Source organism: Silene latifolia, chromosome 10 (genome assembly GCF_048544455.1).
Source record: "Silene latifolia isolate original U9 population chromosome 10, ASM4854445v1, whole genome shotgun sequence".
Classification (NCBI taxonomy): domain Eukaryota; kingdom Viridiplantae; phylum Streptophyta; class Magnoliopsida; order Caryophyllales; family Caryophyllaceae; genus Silene; species Silene latifolia.
The window spans coordinates 40,439,852-40,455,731 of record NC_133535.1 but is presented as its reverse complement, the minus strand read 5'-3'; the positions used below and the strand labels follow the sequence as shown (position 1 = coordinate 40,455,731).

General features: G+C 38.0%; 1 protein-coding gene across 1 annotated transcript in view; it reads left to right on the top strand.

Moving 5' to 3' along the window:
- Positions 1-15,077, top strand: part of LOC141608949 (putative disease resistance protein RGA1) — a 31,282-nt gene extending 16,205 nt beyond the window's left edge. Inside the window, exon 2 of the mRNA XM_074428253.1 lies at positions 11,434-15,077. Coding sequence (XP_074284354.1) covers positions 11,496-14,651 — 3,156 coding nt within the window. The 5' untranslated portion in view covers positions 11,434-11,495 and the 3' untranslated portion in view covers positions 14,652-15,077. The remainder of the gene's footprint in view (positions 1-11,433) is intronic.
- The last annotated feature ends 803 nt before the right edge of the window (positions 15,078-15,880 follow it).

Here is a 15,880-nt window from a genome sequence, read left to right as displayed (position 1 = left end):
ATATATTTTAGATGTGTCGGTCAACATCCGCCGGTCAAAGGTAGTCAATGGTGGGCTCTAATGGTCAACGTCTGCCTGCAGTCAATGCCTGTCACACATGGAAGATACCCCACTCACACATGGAACATACCCCACAAAAATCTACCAAAAAACAAAATAGATAACTATTGACTATTACCAGTCCGTTTTTCTTAAGACCATTGCTTTTGGTCTGAAATAAGACGGGTAACATGTCATCATTTTACAATAAAATGTTGTTATTTTCTGATAACATGTTACCATTATTGTTCACATCATTTTCAGGGTAAAAAATGACACCTCTAGTCATAACATTTTGTGAATTAATTGGTTACATTTTCTTAAAAAATGGCAACATTTTATCCGTCTGACAAATAAGACCAAAAGTGTCCGTCTGAAACAAGAATTTGTGGACTATTACATCTCAAAATGGAAATAGATAATTATTGATAGTGACGGAGGGAGCATCATATTAACTACTCCCTCCATTCAACTCCACTTTGCAACTTTGGTTTTTACACGGATATTAAGAAGCGGATTAAAAAAAGTATTAAAAGTACATGGGGAAAGAGAAAGAAGAGGTTAAAAATATTAAAAAAACATAAAGGTGAGGTTTTATGGTGGGTTAGTGTGAGGTTTGGGTGACATTTTTTGTAAATAAAGATTTTCAATAAGGATAGAATTGTCATTTTTTTAGCCAAATAAGGAAACCTGTAAAGTGGAGTTGAATGGACGGAAATGGAATACATGTAAAGTGGAGTTGAATGGAGGGAGTACATCAAATATTGGTATAATTATTTTCACAATTAATAGAGTTACTTTTTCAACTTATACAATATTATCAGGTTTATATATTTAAATAAATATATCAAATATTTGTTAAATCTTTCTCTTCCTTAATTTTACCAAATTAAATTTTATATTAGTTTATTATCTAAATGTATCCTATTTATTTTGCAATTTGTTTTTTGACAATCCATAATCTTCGGTACTAGTTCAGAAAGCGATAATATTTTTTATAAGAATAGATAATTTATACGAGATATTCGGTTTGAAATAATATCGCTTTCTAAACTCCTAATCGCGACTTATGGGCAGTCAAATTTTTTCGACCAAATAAACTCTGATTGAGCATAAATCCTCGCTACAATTTTAGAAATCAGAGATTAATTTTTTTTTTTCAAATGCACGACATTTATGAGATATTTGGTTTCAATTTTTTTTATTATTTCTGAGCTAGTTAAAAGTCATGGATAATCATTGATTTTATTTTTATTAAAACAAGAGTGAAGGGACCGAAAAAGTTAAGGTTAAATGAAAATTTCAAAAGTAATTCATGCTATAAATTATGAGTCTAGTAAGAACTAAACAACAACCCCTTTAGAATATGTGGATATGTACTAATAAGAGTTGACCCTAATTGTAAATAGTCCATGTAACACCCCCTTTTTACCCGACTAAGGTAATTGGAGGGATGTTACCTTCTCGGTTTCCCGAGGCGATAAATCCGAAATAAGATAAAGAAACATTTATTATAAATATCACGTTTAGTGATTACAAACCAGCAACTAATGAATAAAATACAACTCATGGCTACTATACTTATCTAACTAGTGATACTCAGCTCGCGACTCATCAAGCTCGTCCCGTCTCCTGCGCACTATTCAACAATCTGTATCCAACCTGCTCCCTATATGACAAAAGGACATCATATGGATCAACACAGGCCACCCCAAAAGAGACAGGTGACAAAACATAGACACACAAACGTCAGTTTCAATGGACAAATAACAGACGGTACAACTAAAGTGTGAACATGCAATATGATTACTAATGTGAATGACATAACACCAAATGACCACCACCACGGTATCAGGACACGCTCAGACATACCGACAACCACACTGGTACCGGGACACGCCCAAACAAACCGATAGCTACAAACAGGTACAGGACACGCCCAGATGTACCGGGTCCGGAAGCCAACCGGATCCCCTGCCAGATGTCGTGTCTCAACCACACGCGTCCCTCCAAACTCGAGCCTTCAATGTGCACATCCCTCTTGGAGTGGGAAGCTCCAAGAGGTAACTCAAGCGTAAGACGGTCTCTCAACCGTCTTACGTCTCCAAAACAACAACAACAACAACAACAACAACAACCATTCCTCCAACATATGTGATGACAACCAATACATGGACCACAACCAACATATCATAATCGTCCTCTTAATGATGTGATTACCACTAAACATGTTATAATGCAAATGCCCTAATTATGCAAGACTAACTACAACATCAACATAAGTAACTTCACATCATTGAAACTGAGTAGGATTAACCTACCTTTTGCATAATCCATAAGCTAGGCGAAATCACCAAGCATCCATCTCACAAAACCGTCTCATCCTACATAAATTACATAATAGCTATCACAATACATCCTATTCTAATATATATTACAAAGCCCCATATTGTTACCCTTTAATTACCCCAAATACACTTACTAATTGCTAATTAATTACCCATGACGAATTCCCCCCAAAAGTTAGGGTTTAAAGACTAGAAAGAGAGATATCTTTACCTACTAAGTGAAGGAGGTGAAGGGAAAGGTGGTAGATCTTCAAATCCTAGATTGAATCCTAAATAGAAGGTGTTTGTGAGGGTTTTAGGGAGAGGGGAGGGAGTTTGGAGAGATAAGGAGGAAGGTGGAAATGAATTTAGGGTTATGGGAGAAAGAGATTAAATCCCGTGTTCTGAAAGCAGCGGCACTCGACCGAGTGCCGAGTTCACTCGGCCAAGTGAGTCGAACTCCACTCGGTCTAGTGTAACCTTCACTCGACCCAGTAGACCCACTCGATCCGCAGCAACACCATTCGGTCTAAGTTCAGGTCTAATGTAAAGCTATCTTTCCTTTCCGAGTGGTCTCTTATCGGTCTAAACCTCCTGTCACGTGTCCCGAGGTCTAAGTACGGGTCTCACAAAGGTCGGGGATTACAATCTTCCCTCCTTAAAAATGAACTTCGTCCTCGAAGTTCGCCTCATCCTCACTTTTCCTTAACACTTTCTTACGTCTCATTCGTGTCATGCATCGCCCCTCCCCAAGACTCTTCCTCACACATTCGCTCGTCTCTCTTGCTAGTGTTTTACCGTACGTGCTCTTTTGTGTTCTCATGTAATTTCTTATTCCTAAATGTTACATTCACTCCCCCTAATAGAGAACTTCGTCCCGAAGTTCGCCACTCAATCTCTCGCAAGAAGGATTCTCTTACTCACTCGATCTAGGCTCATGGGTTCGAGTACAAGTCAAGCTCAACATTCATTCCCACTCTTATGGATAAGGTCCAGTCGTATCATGCATAGTGTGTGACTCTAGGTATATGTGTATAACTCATGACTCCGTACGCAACAATCATAACGCGGTCAACTACCTCCCCTATCGGGGCTCACTTTCTTCCATATCCCTTATTCCCGACTAATTCATGTTGTGCACAAACCACGTGATTACACATGTATTCTCATCCATCCTCGTATCATAACATCTCACTCTAGTTGCCACAAGACTCAATCGTGTAAGACACATAAAATTCTCATTTATGTTTACCAATTACCGCATCATTATTATTCTTACTAAGCATGTTAGGTCTCAACCATCGGCTAAACATATTTCATGTTACAACGTATAACACGGCACACAACGATGTAAACAACTCATTTCAATTTATTCGTTAAGGATTTCTACATTCATACAACTATTGGGTGGTCGGTAGGTTCACAAAACGAAAATATGCAGTCCATGTCAGTGGAGACTTACTCGGTCAAGTGGGGGTGGTACTCGGTCGAGTGAGAGGGTCACTCGGTCGAGTGCAGGCTCTTACAGAAAGTCCCCATGGTCTGATTTCGGCTCACTCGATCGAGTGATAGGGACACTCGGTCGAGTGAACCGCCACTCGACCGAGTGAAAACGAGGCTCGATCGAGTGATACCTGATAGTCCCAAAATCCGGTCATTCATGTCTCTAAACATACCAATTCAATGGTCAATCATACTTGCAAAAGAGTCTCAATGGTGATCATAGCATCATCCCACCATAACGTCTACTAGGTTTTGGCCTTATGGCCGAGTTTACAACGCGAGAAAAGGAAATTGTGCGAGACTCAACCGACACAAGGTCACACAGTTTCCACATGAGTAGATAAAACTAAGAAGATGACTTCCTCCTCTTACCAAGTCTCTTCACCCACCGAACTAGGGCTCCTTGGTTGCTTACCGGTGACTCCTCCCTCCGTGTGCTGAGCTTCTCACTCCTGGTGTCGCCCGAGGTAAACATCGATGCATCCTCCACTATGGCGTTGACGTAGCGGCCATTATGCTCCATAAGTCCCGGTGCCCAACTAGATGCTCCTCCTCCTCCACTCCCGCTTCCGTAGAAAACATTACCCCTGCCTTCATAAGAGACACCTCCCACTTCTTCATTGTAAGTACTATTCACATTACCTTGGTAGTCACCACCCACATTCTCTTGGTAGCCTTCACCTTGGTGCGTATCATTAAAGAAACTCCCGGTGGTATAATGCGGTCCCGCCCAAGGACCAAACAAGTGTCCGTCGCCGTGAGGAACTCTATGACCCCAATCTGAGGGTTGAATACCATAGGCCTTGAATACCCCGGAAGTGTCCCCATCCCCGGACCAAAAACTAGGATGTTCCTTCGGTCTGATTCCCTGGTTGTAGGTGAATTCGTGCACGTCCCTTAGCACCAAGGAGTTGTTCACCTTTTCAATTAGGTCCGGCATGGGGTATTGGTGGTTATAAGCCGATGAAGGTTGGTTGTATCCTCCGGTGAAAGATGGCATATGCATGGAGTGCCTAGGTTGTTCGTGCTACGGTGAGAGTTCATGCATAAAAAAGAGGACGGGGCATAAGTGGAGTGTTTAGGGCGATCAAAGGGCGGCGAAGGCATGGGCATATAGGAGGATGATGGGACATGTGGAAAAGTCCTAGGAGGATCGAGAGGAGTTGCGGGGTTGATTCCCCTCGTACCGCTTCATCATCAAGAGTGTAAGTAAGGTTTTCTGGAATGAGGCAGGATCGGGCCAGAGGGCGAGGTGGGGCTAACTCGGGCAAGTTGGAGGTTTCGGGCAAACCCCCGTTTGCGGGAAGCTTAATGTATAAGTCCGTGTTCATTATCCAAGAGTATCCCTTTTTGTCTTTCCTATCCACAACCCAAAACATGCCTTTCATGTAGGCAATGTCGAAGTATGGTACCTCCGTACTCATGGGTCTATCAATTGCCCCCGGTTCATAACCCAAGAGGTTCTTGGCTAGTCTAGTCACTAGGGCACCACAATCAAAGGAGCACTTATCAGACTTGGTCATCCTTTCAAATGCTAAGCACACCATAGACATGGGGGTAAAGTAAAAACGCCTCTCATAGTATGGATTGAGGTAGGAGCTTAGAAGTAGTACTTCCAAGGAATTAAGTTTACTAGGGTCCTTTATTCTGTAAAGGAGGTTGGTCAGTAGGCGAAGGAAACTTTTCAAAACAGGGTGTTCCACATCATTTATTTTCATGGGGCTAACATCAGTATTTCGGTTACCCGTATAAAGGTTGATGTATTTTGTGGCTTTCATTTCCTTCCTCACCTTATCAAGAGTATGGGTGACCCTTTTTCTTACACCTAGCCGCTTCGCAAAAACATCACTAGATAGGTTGAAGGAGGTCTTCTTGAGTCGGAAACTCACGGTGTGGTCTTTTGGATTGTAGAGGAAGGAACTCAAGAATTCTAAGGTAAGGATGCGGTAGCTTATTTCCGCTAAGTTGTACAATCCCTCCATTCCAAGTACGCTAAAGATGTCATGCACTTGCACCTCTTTCCCCAAGGCTTCTAAGGCACCCTCCGATACACACCTAGTGACACTCATACGTCTCTCGGTGAGGGCTAAGAAGGTATTCCTATGGGGTTCACTTTTATATTCTAACCCCGGGTATCCGGGATGGGTAAAGGTGGGTAGTGCCTCCGGTTCGGGTTGGGGTTGGCAGTTGTTTCTCCCACGATTGCTCCTCGTGTTCCTTGACATGCTACAAGAGAAATTGCACACAAGACATGGAAGATGAGACGTATGATTAACTTTGGAAGCGGATGAAATTCTCCCCCAATTCCTAAACTTAATACTTGACCAAGTAGTGAGCATGAAAAATGAAGTTTTTGACATAGTGAGTGTTCAATTTTGAGAAATCTGTTTACATTTTCAAGATGAAACCTTCTTGATTCGCCTCATAGTGTAGTAATAACCATCAAATTCTTAGTTTGTCGACACTTCTCAAACCATTTTCAAGACAAAAATCCAAATTGTTCATGGACACTTACGAAGTTTTCAAGAGTTTTCACCAAATTTTCAAGATGGAAAAATTTTCATTTTGAGATTACATACCGCACTACCAATTAAAAGGGTAGTCTTATAAGGCAATTAAACGAACTTTTACTCACGGAAATTAAAAATTTGGCATGACTTGTCTAAAATTAGAAAATTTAAGACGAAGTTTTTAGGCAAAATTTCCACATATTAAACAAAATCCATTCATAATAACAAAGGTTAAGCCTTTGTTGTTAAATTATACACATCAACAATCACCAAAATCCTCATATAAATTTATCGTCACAATCTCGTTTTCCTTGATGATGACCGAAACTTTTGACACAAAGTTTGATTTTTTTTTTTTTTTTTTTTTTTTTTTTTTTTTTTACAATAACTATAATGTAGAAAGCTATTTGTTACCATGAATTAAGCAAAAGCATGAAATTAATTGACACACCTCAAGCACACTAGTGTAGATCTAACAAATTCAAGATGAAGGAGTAAGAAGAAGAATGGTCTACTTACATTGCTAATTAAGAGAGATTTGAGACGGAAGTTGTGAGTGGAAAACTTAGCCAAGTCGCAAATCACCAAAAATGGTGTTTTAGAATTAATTTTAGAGGAATTTTGGTGTTGTTGGAATAAGGTGAAAATGAGATATGAAGAAGATAAGGAATGAAGAAAAAGGGAATCAAACCCATGTAAATCTCAGCCCAACTCCACTCGGTCGAGTGCGAGTTCACTCGGTCGAGTGAACTTTCACTCGGTCGAGTGGCAGTTTACTCGGTCGAGTGGTCTGTTTTCCAGAATGTTTCCACCTCATGGAAGGTAGTCCATTCAGTCGAGTATCAGGCCCACTCGGTCGAGTGCACCATCACTCGGTCGAGTATGGACTCGTACTCGGTAGAGTGGTTGCTTAAGGCTCAAAATTTCGAGTCGAAATAGAACGTTGAAATCCCTACAACACAAAGAGGAGGTTCGGGATTCTACCGGCTACCGGTGACTCACCGAGTTAGTTCATACGTCATCCTATTTACCATTTTTGGTACGATGTCGTAGCACTAGTAACAATTCTATCAACATATTTCACCAATCATACACAAAATTCACATACCAATGTGTACTAATCGTTTCTAAGCATATTGTTCATATTAATCTAGCATCCAATTCCCATACACATTCATACATTATGGAGAAACAACTACACCATACAAACACTCAAGGTAAATCAAATATCCATGCAACCATGTAACTTCATATAGCGTTCACCCATATCTTTAACTACCCACGTGGTGACCAACCGAGGCAATATGCACTAGTTTTGATATGAGGGCGCCCACTCATACAAAACCGATCTCCTATCATACTCAATCGGGTTCATTTTATTAGACACACCTAGTTCATTTTGGTTCATTGGTTTAGGTTCCAAAAAAGTCGCTCTGATACCACTTTGAAACACCTCCTTCTTACCTGGCCAAGGTAATTTGAAGGATGTTACCTTCTCGGTTTCCCGAGACGGTAAATCGGAGATACGATAAAGAACATCTGTATCCAACCTGCTCCCCATATGACCAAAGGACATCTTATGGATCAACACAGGCCACCCCAAAAGAGATAGGTGACAAAACACAGACACACAAACGTCAGTTTCAATGGAAAATAGCAGACGGTACAACTAAAGTGTGAACATGCAATATGACTACTAATGTGAATGACATAACACCAAATGACCACCACCACCGTATCTGGACACGCCCAGGCATACCGACAACCACACTTGTACCGGGACACGCATCAACAATCAAATTTTATTTAAATGTGGAATTATTTAATGTCAATTTTTTCAGCAAATTAGATTACAATTTTTTTCCCATAATTTAATAATATTTAGGGTAAATTTATTATTACTCCCTTATATAATCGACTTTTTGAAACTTACTCTCTTATATAATTTTTTTTAAAACTTACTCCCACCAAATGTAAGTTTTATCAAATATTGCTACCATTTAATTATTTTGCTCACATAAAAGAGAATATTTTGTCCAAAATTTGAAATTTGGTACTAACTCTTATTGCTTATGACTAGACTTGTCAAATTTTGACCTGACCTGAAAACTCGACCCGGCCCGATTTTGCAGGGTTAAGACCCGAAAATTTTGACCCGTTTGACCCGAACCTGAAATGACCCGTTATTTTAGGGTCGAGACCCGACCCGAACGTGTCGACCCGTTGGATCAAAGATAAATCAATATTTTTATTAAAATATTAATATTTATATATTATATTTGAAAAAATAGTTAAAAAAATATTTTTTTATTATTTAAAAATACAAATATAATTAAAAAGTCAATTTTATAATATTTAATAATAAAATAATTATTAAAAAAACTTTATTTTAATAATTATGTTAATTACTCAATATAATTAATATAAACATTGAATATGATTAAATATTAATTTTAAATGTGTTTTATATTTTTAAATAAATATTTTTTTGACCAACAAAATCGTTAAAAAAAGACGTTAGAAATTATTTCTTGATTCGTATTCTGACCCTAACCTGACCCGTGACCCATATGACCCGACCCGTATTCGATTCGACCGGAGACCCGTCCCGCCCGACCCGTTTGACAAGTCTACTTATGATTATATTGCCTTTTGGCCTTATTACATGACCAATTTAAATCAACCTCCTTCCTCCCATATTTGCTAAATCCATTAAGCTATCTATCACTGTTTAACAAATTTGGTAGGACAGAGGTTAATTTAAATTGGTCATATAATAAAGTAAAGGGCAATATAGTCATAACCAACAAGAGTTACTAGCAAATTTCAATTTGGCCGGAATATTTTCTTTTCTGTGATTAGGATCACTAAAATGGGAGTAATATTTGATAAAAGTTACATGTGGTGGGAGTAAGTTTAAAAAAAAATTATATAAGGGAGTAAGTTTTAAAAAGTGGTTTATATTAAGGAGTATTAATTAATTTACCCTAATATTTACTCCATCGTTCTTTATTAAAATTAAAATTTTCAAATCTTGCTTGTGTAAAATAGTTTTTCCATTTTAAAAGAGCTTTATTCACAAGTTACTTTTTAGAAAAGGTTTGCTTGTTTGACCATATTTTTGTAAAAGCTATATTTTTATAAAATTTATATGTTTGGCCTAACCACTTCCATACATTTTTTTATTTGGTTTTTTGGCACTTTATGTGAAAAATAGAAGTAGTAAATACCTACTTCTACTTTTGGGGGTTAATAATCAGTTTTTGACTTTTTAAAAGTAGTTTTAAAACTCCCTAATTTACAGTTTTTAGCCAAGCTGCTACTTTTTCAGTTACAAAAACACTTTTAAAGCTTGAGAAAACAGCACTAATATAAAAGATTAATTTTTTAAAAGCCTATGAATTTCAAAGAGTCATCTTTTCTGCTAAAGTGCTTAGCCCACTTTCTTTTAAGTGAATTTAATTTTTTTAGCATATGATAAGAATGTTTGGTAGTATATGATATGATAGATCTCTTAGATTAATTAAACAACTTAATTATAAATGACCATAATTTTATGTCATTAAATAACTTGAGTCACAAATTTATATGATTAATATTATCGGATTAATTAACTCTTTCAAATGTGTGAATAAAATATAGAACGACAATTACATATCAGATCCAGTAAAGTGGCATATGCACTTTGCATTTTTTTTATCTGTTTTGAAATTTGTCATTCATTTAGTTGTTTATTTTTTATTTTTTATATATTACTCCGTATATCATTTAAAAAAATATTTATTTCAGGTAATTGTATTAATGCGAAATGCCAAAAAGTCATCAAAAATTTATTCATATAAGTTAATATATTTTGTATATCATATTTTTTAAAATAACTCGTGTAACTTTTGTACGGGATTAAAGCATCGGAATCGAAAATAGCATCGGAATCGAAAATTTGGAGGAAAATTTAAAAATTACTCGTATTAGATTATTTGTTTCTTTTTAAAAAAAAAAATTAACGAAAGAGAGTTTTTATTTTTTCTATTTTGTGTCACCTTTTTGCAAAAGGCATAAACTTGAGGGATGAGTGTCTTCTTAGAATAATCCCAACTATATTAATCTAAGAATAAACCGTACTATTAACTTCATCTTCTCAAACTACACCCAATAACCTATCCCCCTATTTACTAAATGAATAGGTGATCTCTAACATTTTCCCGCCAAAATGCATATTCTCAAAAGAGGAAACTATTGATAATTATGTCCATTCACTAAATAGGGAAACTAACAATTACAATTTAATTCATGTATTATATTTTCAATAAAATTAATCTTTTCATCAAATTATATTATTTTCACTAAACTCTAAGCTATAATATTTTAATTAAATAAAATAAAATTGATATAAAACTATGAATTGATAAATCTTTTAATGATGCTATTATTAGATGATGAGTTAACCCATATTCTATATAAAACCAAACCTAGAAATCGTTGTTATTACTTTTGTGACAAACAAAATTGAAAAAAGAGAGTTCTTTAACCACCCCCGCCCCCCTATGTTGTTGATTTGGAGAAGACGATGGTGGTGGGACTGTAATAAACCCGATTTTTGAGAGCACAATCTGGGTTCACCCATAATAAATTCTGATTTCTCTGCTCCGGTCCAGTCTGTTAGGCTTCCCAATCTTAATGTTGGTGAAGTAATGGTGGTGTAAATGGTTGATGAAGGGTGGAGGTGGTTGGCTGGGTTGGATGTACTGGTGGTTTGTGATGGGATTGTTATGAATGAGGAGGAAGCAAGTATAATAAAAAGAAAAAAATATCAGCGGTTGATTTACTTGTGTTTATAGGTAAAAAAATCACCTAAATGTAATAGGGGCAAATGAAGGTAAGAACATGGTTTATTTTAGGTTAAAATGTAGTTTGGATTATGTTGAGAAGGTGGATAATAATATGGATTATACTATCAATTAACCCGTCCTTATGGTGTTTTTGACAATTTATTTCCCCAAATTATGGTCCCTATGTCTTTACAAATTAACTAATGTGTGTATTTAAATAAACAGAGCGGGAGCGAAAGTAAAGTGGGGATCGGAAGAACATAATAAGGCAAAAAAAATAGATTAAAATGGACGCACCTGATCTAGTCAAATTGGTTATAGCACTGAGACAAATACTACAAAGAAATGAATCGATGACGCTGTACTTGGGTGACACTGGTGAAGTGGAAAATCTACTAGTTTCTGTGGGCAATGCACTTTATTCTTCTTACAAAAACAAGTTGGAAGGTGACAAAAAAATCGATAAGGACGGAGAGCGACGCGTTAAACAGGGTCTCTACCAAGTCGAGACTCTGTTTCGTGAGATTGAAAAATTCGATGGTGAAGACCAGCATCCGAGCTTGATCGTACAGTCATTTAGAAGTTTAACAGCTATGAAGATGAGGCTCATTTTTGAGGAGCTGGAGCCCTATTCAGATGGTCTCCCGTGGCTATTTATAAAGGAAATGGAGCTGGTAGGTTTAGAGTACAAAAATGAGAAGGAGACTCTTATAAAGATGCTCTTAGACTCAAATTCAAGTCAAGTTCTCCCTATTTTGGGCAAGCCTGGCAGTGGGAAATCCACTCTCGCCCAATTTGTTCTCCGTGACCCCAGAATCCGAGGTCATTTCCACCCAATCTTTTGTATAAATTTGACTTACGAATCATGTGAATATGGTAACCCCTCGAACATTGAGAGAGACACTGTTCGCAATAATATCCGGAATGTAGCGGACGGAGCCGATGGCAGGAAATGCTTGATTGTATTAGACGACGTGTCAGATCTGAACATACTCAACTCTCTGTTATTGGGGAATGCAGATGAGTTATACTATGATGAGTTCGTGGAGAAAACAATGATAGGTAGCAAAATAATTATAATTTCAAGTCTTGAACTTGAAGTTGAAGTTGAGCATGTAGTACGCCTGTCATGCCTGAATTGGGATGAGTCTTGGAACTTGTTTCGGAAAATTGCATTCCTAGATCAGCAAGAACAGCTGCCGGATCTGTTGCCCATCTCTCGCACTATTTGTCAAAAATGTGGGAATATTCCAGCTATCATTAATATTGTTGCTTCCATTTTTTCTTCTAAGTCTACTACAGAGGAATGGTTTCAATTTCATGATGTTATTACAAGTGTTCCAGATCCAATTTCCATCATTTCGTCTACCATTGCATTGACTGAACTGCACTGTAATCACCAAATACAAAAAGTATGGCGTCACTGCTTTGCGTGGTGTTCCTTGTTGCCTAAGGACTACGAATTCCAAAAACATCACATTGTGCATCTTTGGAGAGCACAAGATGATTTTAACAAACTGATAGACATGACACCGCAGAGGCTAGATCAGTGTTTCGATGAATTTCTTAGGAGAGGATATTTCTTTGAAGGCAAGAGTGATTCCTATAAGATCAACCATCTAGTACTTGAGTTGATGAAACATGTAGCAGGAGATGACTTTTGCTTAGTGGACAAGCCGACAACTGAACCCAATCACAAGATTATTCGACATGCTAGCTTCATTATTGGTCCTTCTTGGGAGCCTCCATCTTGGCTTTTTCATGCCAAACAATTGCAGTCTCTCTTGCTATGGCCTCGCAATTCTGGTGAGTTCGTCTCCTTGTCAAAAATAGACTTAATCTTATCGCGTATGACAAATCTACGGGCATTGCATGCTGAAGCAGTACAATGTGAACGACTTCCAACATACTTACCCAAGTTTACAAGCTTGGTGTACCTAAAATTTGGTGAAGTCTCTTCCATTTCTCTCCCAGGGGACATTCCTGCCCTACAAAAGCTACTAAATTGTGATGTCCGATACAAGAAACCGGGGCCGTTGGTACAATCGTGGTTAATTACTATCAAATTTAAAGGAGAAAGAGAAAAAGAAGAAGAAGAAAGACTTGCTTTTCTAGTTACATCTGCTGGTTTTACAAAAATGACAATCCACTACGAGGAATGTAATAATTCAAGTTTACTGGAACAAACAAACAAAATCATAGAGTTCTTCAATTTACAATCGTCATCTATTGATGGAGATGATGGGGCACTGACGATAGCCAGGGACCCAATTAAAAGTCTAGAAAGCCTGGAGGTTCATCAATGGAAGGGAGACATGCTTCCAGTATGCACAATAAATGAGCGCTCTATCTTTCTCAACAGCCTTCTCTCAATACAAATTGTTAACTGTAGTGGATGCCAACATCTACCAGGCTTCAATACATTGCCTCGTCTTAGTTCTCTTCAAATCGGGGGGCTATGTTCTCTTGTCAACATTACAATCACGGATGGTATTTCGACAAAAACATTCTACCCATCGTTAAAGCGTCTAGTGTTATGTGATCTACCCGAACTTAAGGGATGGTTATACACGGAGGAGGAAGAAAAGCAAGTGAATCAACCTATACTACAACTGCACAGTTTTCCTCTTCTTACGAATGTCAGACTCCAAGGTTGCCCAAAGTTGATGTCAATGCCACCAGTCCCAATGCTTGAGTCGCTAGAAGCAATTAACATCGACTCCAAGATTGTGAATCTTCTACATTATTCTCCACGAATTACTATTCCCCCAACTGATATTAGCGACGAGTTGCCAGAAACATCAAAGAAGCATCTCTCCCTAGTTAGAAACTTAGAAATTGATAGCTGTAAGGTGTTCGAGTGGGGAGACATGACCGGTGCTTTCAGTTGCCTCCGCTCCTTAAAATTGACCAACGCCCCGGAATTGGAGTCGCTCCCAAGGGAGCTTGAAAGTGTCACAATACTTGAGCGACTTGCGCTCTGTTGGCTAACTAACCTGAAAGTCCTACCAGAGTGGATAGGGCAATTTACTGAGCTTCGTCAACTTACCATCCACTATTGCCTAAAGTTGAAGATGATTCCTAATTCATCTACCTTGGAAGAACTTGAAATTCAGTACTGTCCTAAACTGACTCAGTTCCCCAAATGTTTCCCTAACCTCAAGAGGCTCCGAGTTCAGGAGTTCAGCAGATTTCAAGAAATATTGGGTATTTCGCAGAATCTCAGCGAGTTGGAAATCAACAACTGTGAGGAGTTTGACTGGGAAACGGCGAATGCTGAAGATGACAATTCATTGAGAGTTTGGGCAAGTCTCAAGAAGCTAGAGTCCTTGAAATTAACCAAACTAAAGACGCCCCCAAAGGGTCTTGATCTTGACAATCTACATCAGTTCCGTCGGTTGGTCATTCAGAAATGCCCAGGGTTACCTACAGTTGATCGTTAGAAAGTATATGGAAATTCGTCGCGGTTATAGCCTCAAGAGTCACGTTTGGTTGACTTTCTAAGAACATCAGTGTTCTGTGCTCCTAGCTTGGCAGCTTCCAGTAATGAGGCAAATGGGTGTTTGCAAGTCAATTTGTGCGCTTTTAGGCTTTACAAAGTATGGTTGTTACTCCATTCTTATCAATCATTTATTTGTCTTTTATTAAAATATCCTTCGAAATGAATAAAAGAGACATATAAATGATTGAGACAATAGAAATACATAGACAATAGAAGTACAATTTGGAATTTTATCTAGAAAGAACCAATTTGTTTTAATTAAACAGAAAAGCTACCCTTACAGGAGGTGGTATACCTTCTTCATACACCACCAATCATATCAGGACATGTTTGAATTATTGTTTTTCCAGTTAATTTGTTTGACCAAGGATAAATTTGTCATTTGATTAAGGTGGGTTATTTATTTCTTAATTTAAGTATGAAAGTTATGGTTTTAATTTTTTTTTTTAGACAAACGTGTACTATTTTATAGAAGCATAAGGTTCTATTACATACACACCCTACTATGTAACAAACCGAGGGGCATTAGAGACCCCTAAACCAGAAGAAACCCAACTACCATAACTAGTAATACAAACAGACGCGGTAAAAAAACAAAGACGACGCCTCTTACGCGGAGAATGGTAGAAGGCATCAAACTGGATTGGACAAACCTCTTTTCTTTTAGAGCTGACAACTCTTTCCAAAGTCGTTAATCTGGAGGAGATAGTAGAACTTTCATCCTTTACCAACGATTTATTCTTGAATTTAGCGCAATCATTACCTATAAAATGACGGCTGCATCTCTTGCTTGAGAGTGTCTTCACGGCAGAAAAGATAAACGGGCTTTGACTTGACAAGTGCTTAGAACTGTCCTTCCTAGATTGCTCCAAAAGTGGATCGAAAATCCTATCGGTCGACAAACATGGTCTCTTGACTTCGGGAGGCTGATCCTCCTCATCACTGAAGTTATTGAGATGTCTGGCCTGGGAAATGTCCATTGATGTACAACAATTCATGGGCAGAGGAGACGAAATGGGAACCGCGGCTTCACATGAAGAACTTTCATGGGGAGTTCCCGTCGAGGTTGAAGTTTTAGAGAAGAGGGGGCGAACTATCAAGGAGGCCCCGGAATTTGGATGGAAAAATTGCAGCTTTTTCCCGAGCAGTAAATTCTTGTAATCATCGTAT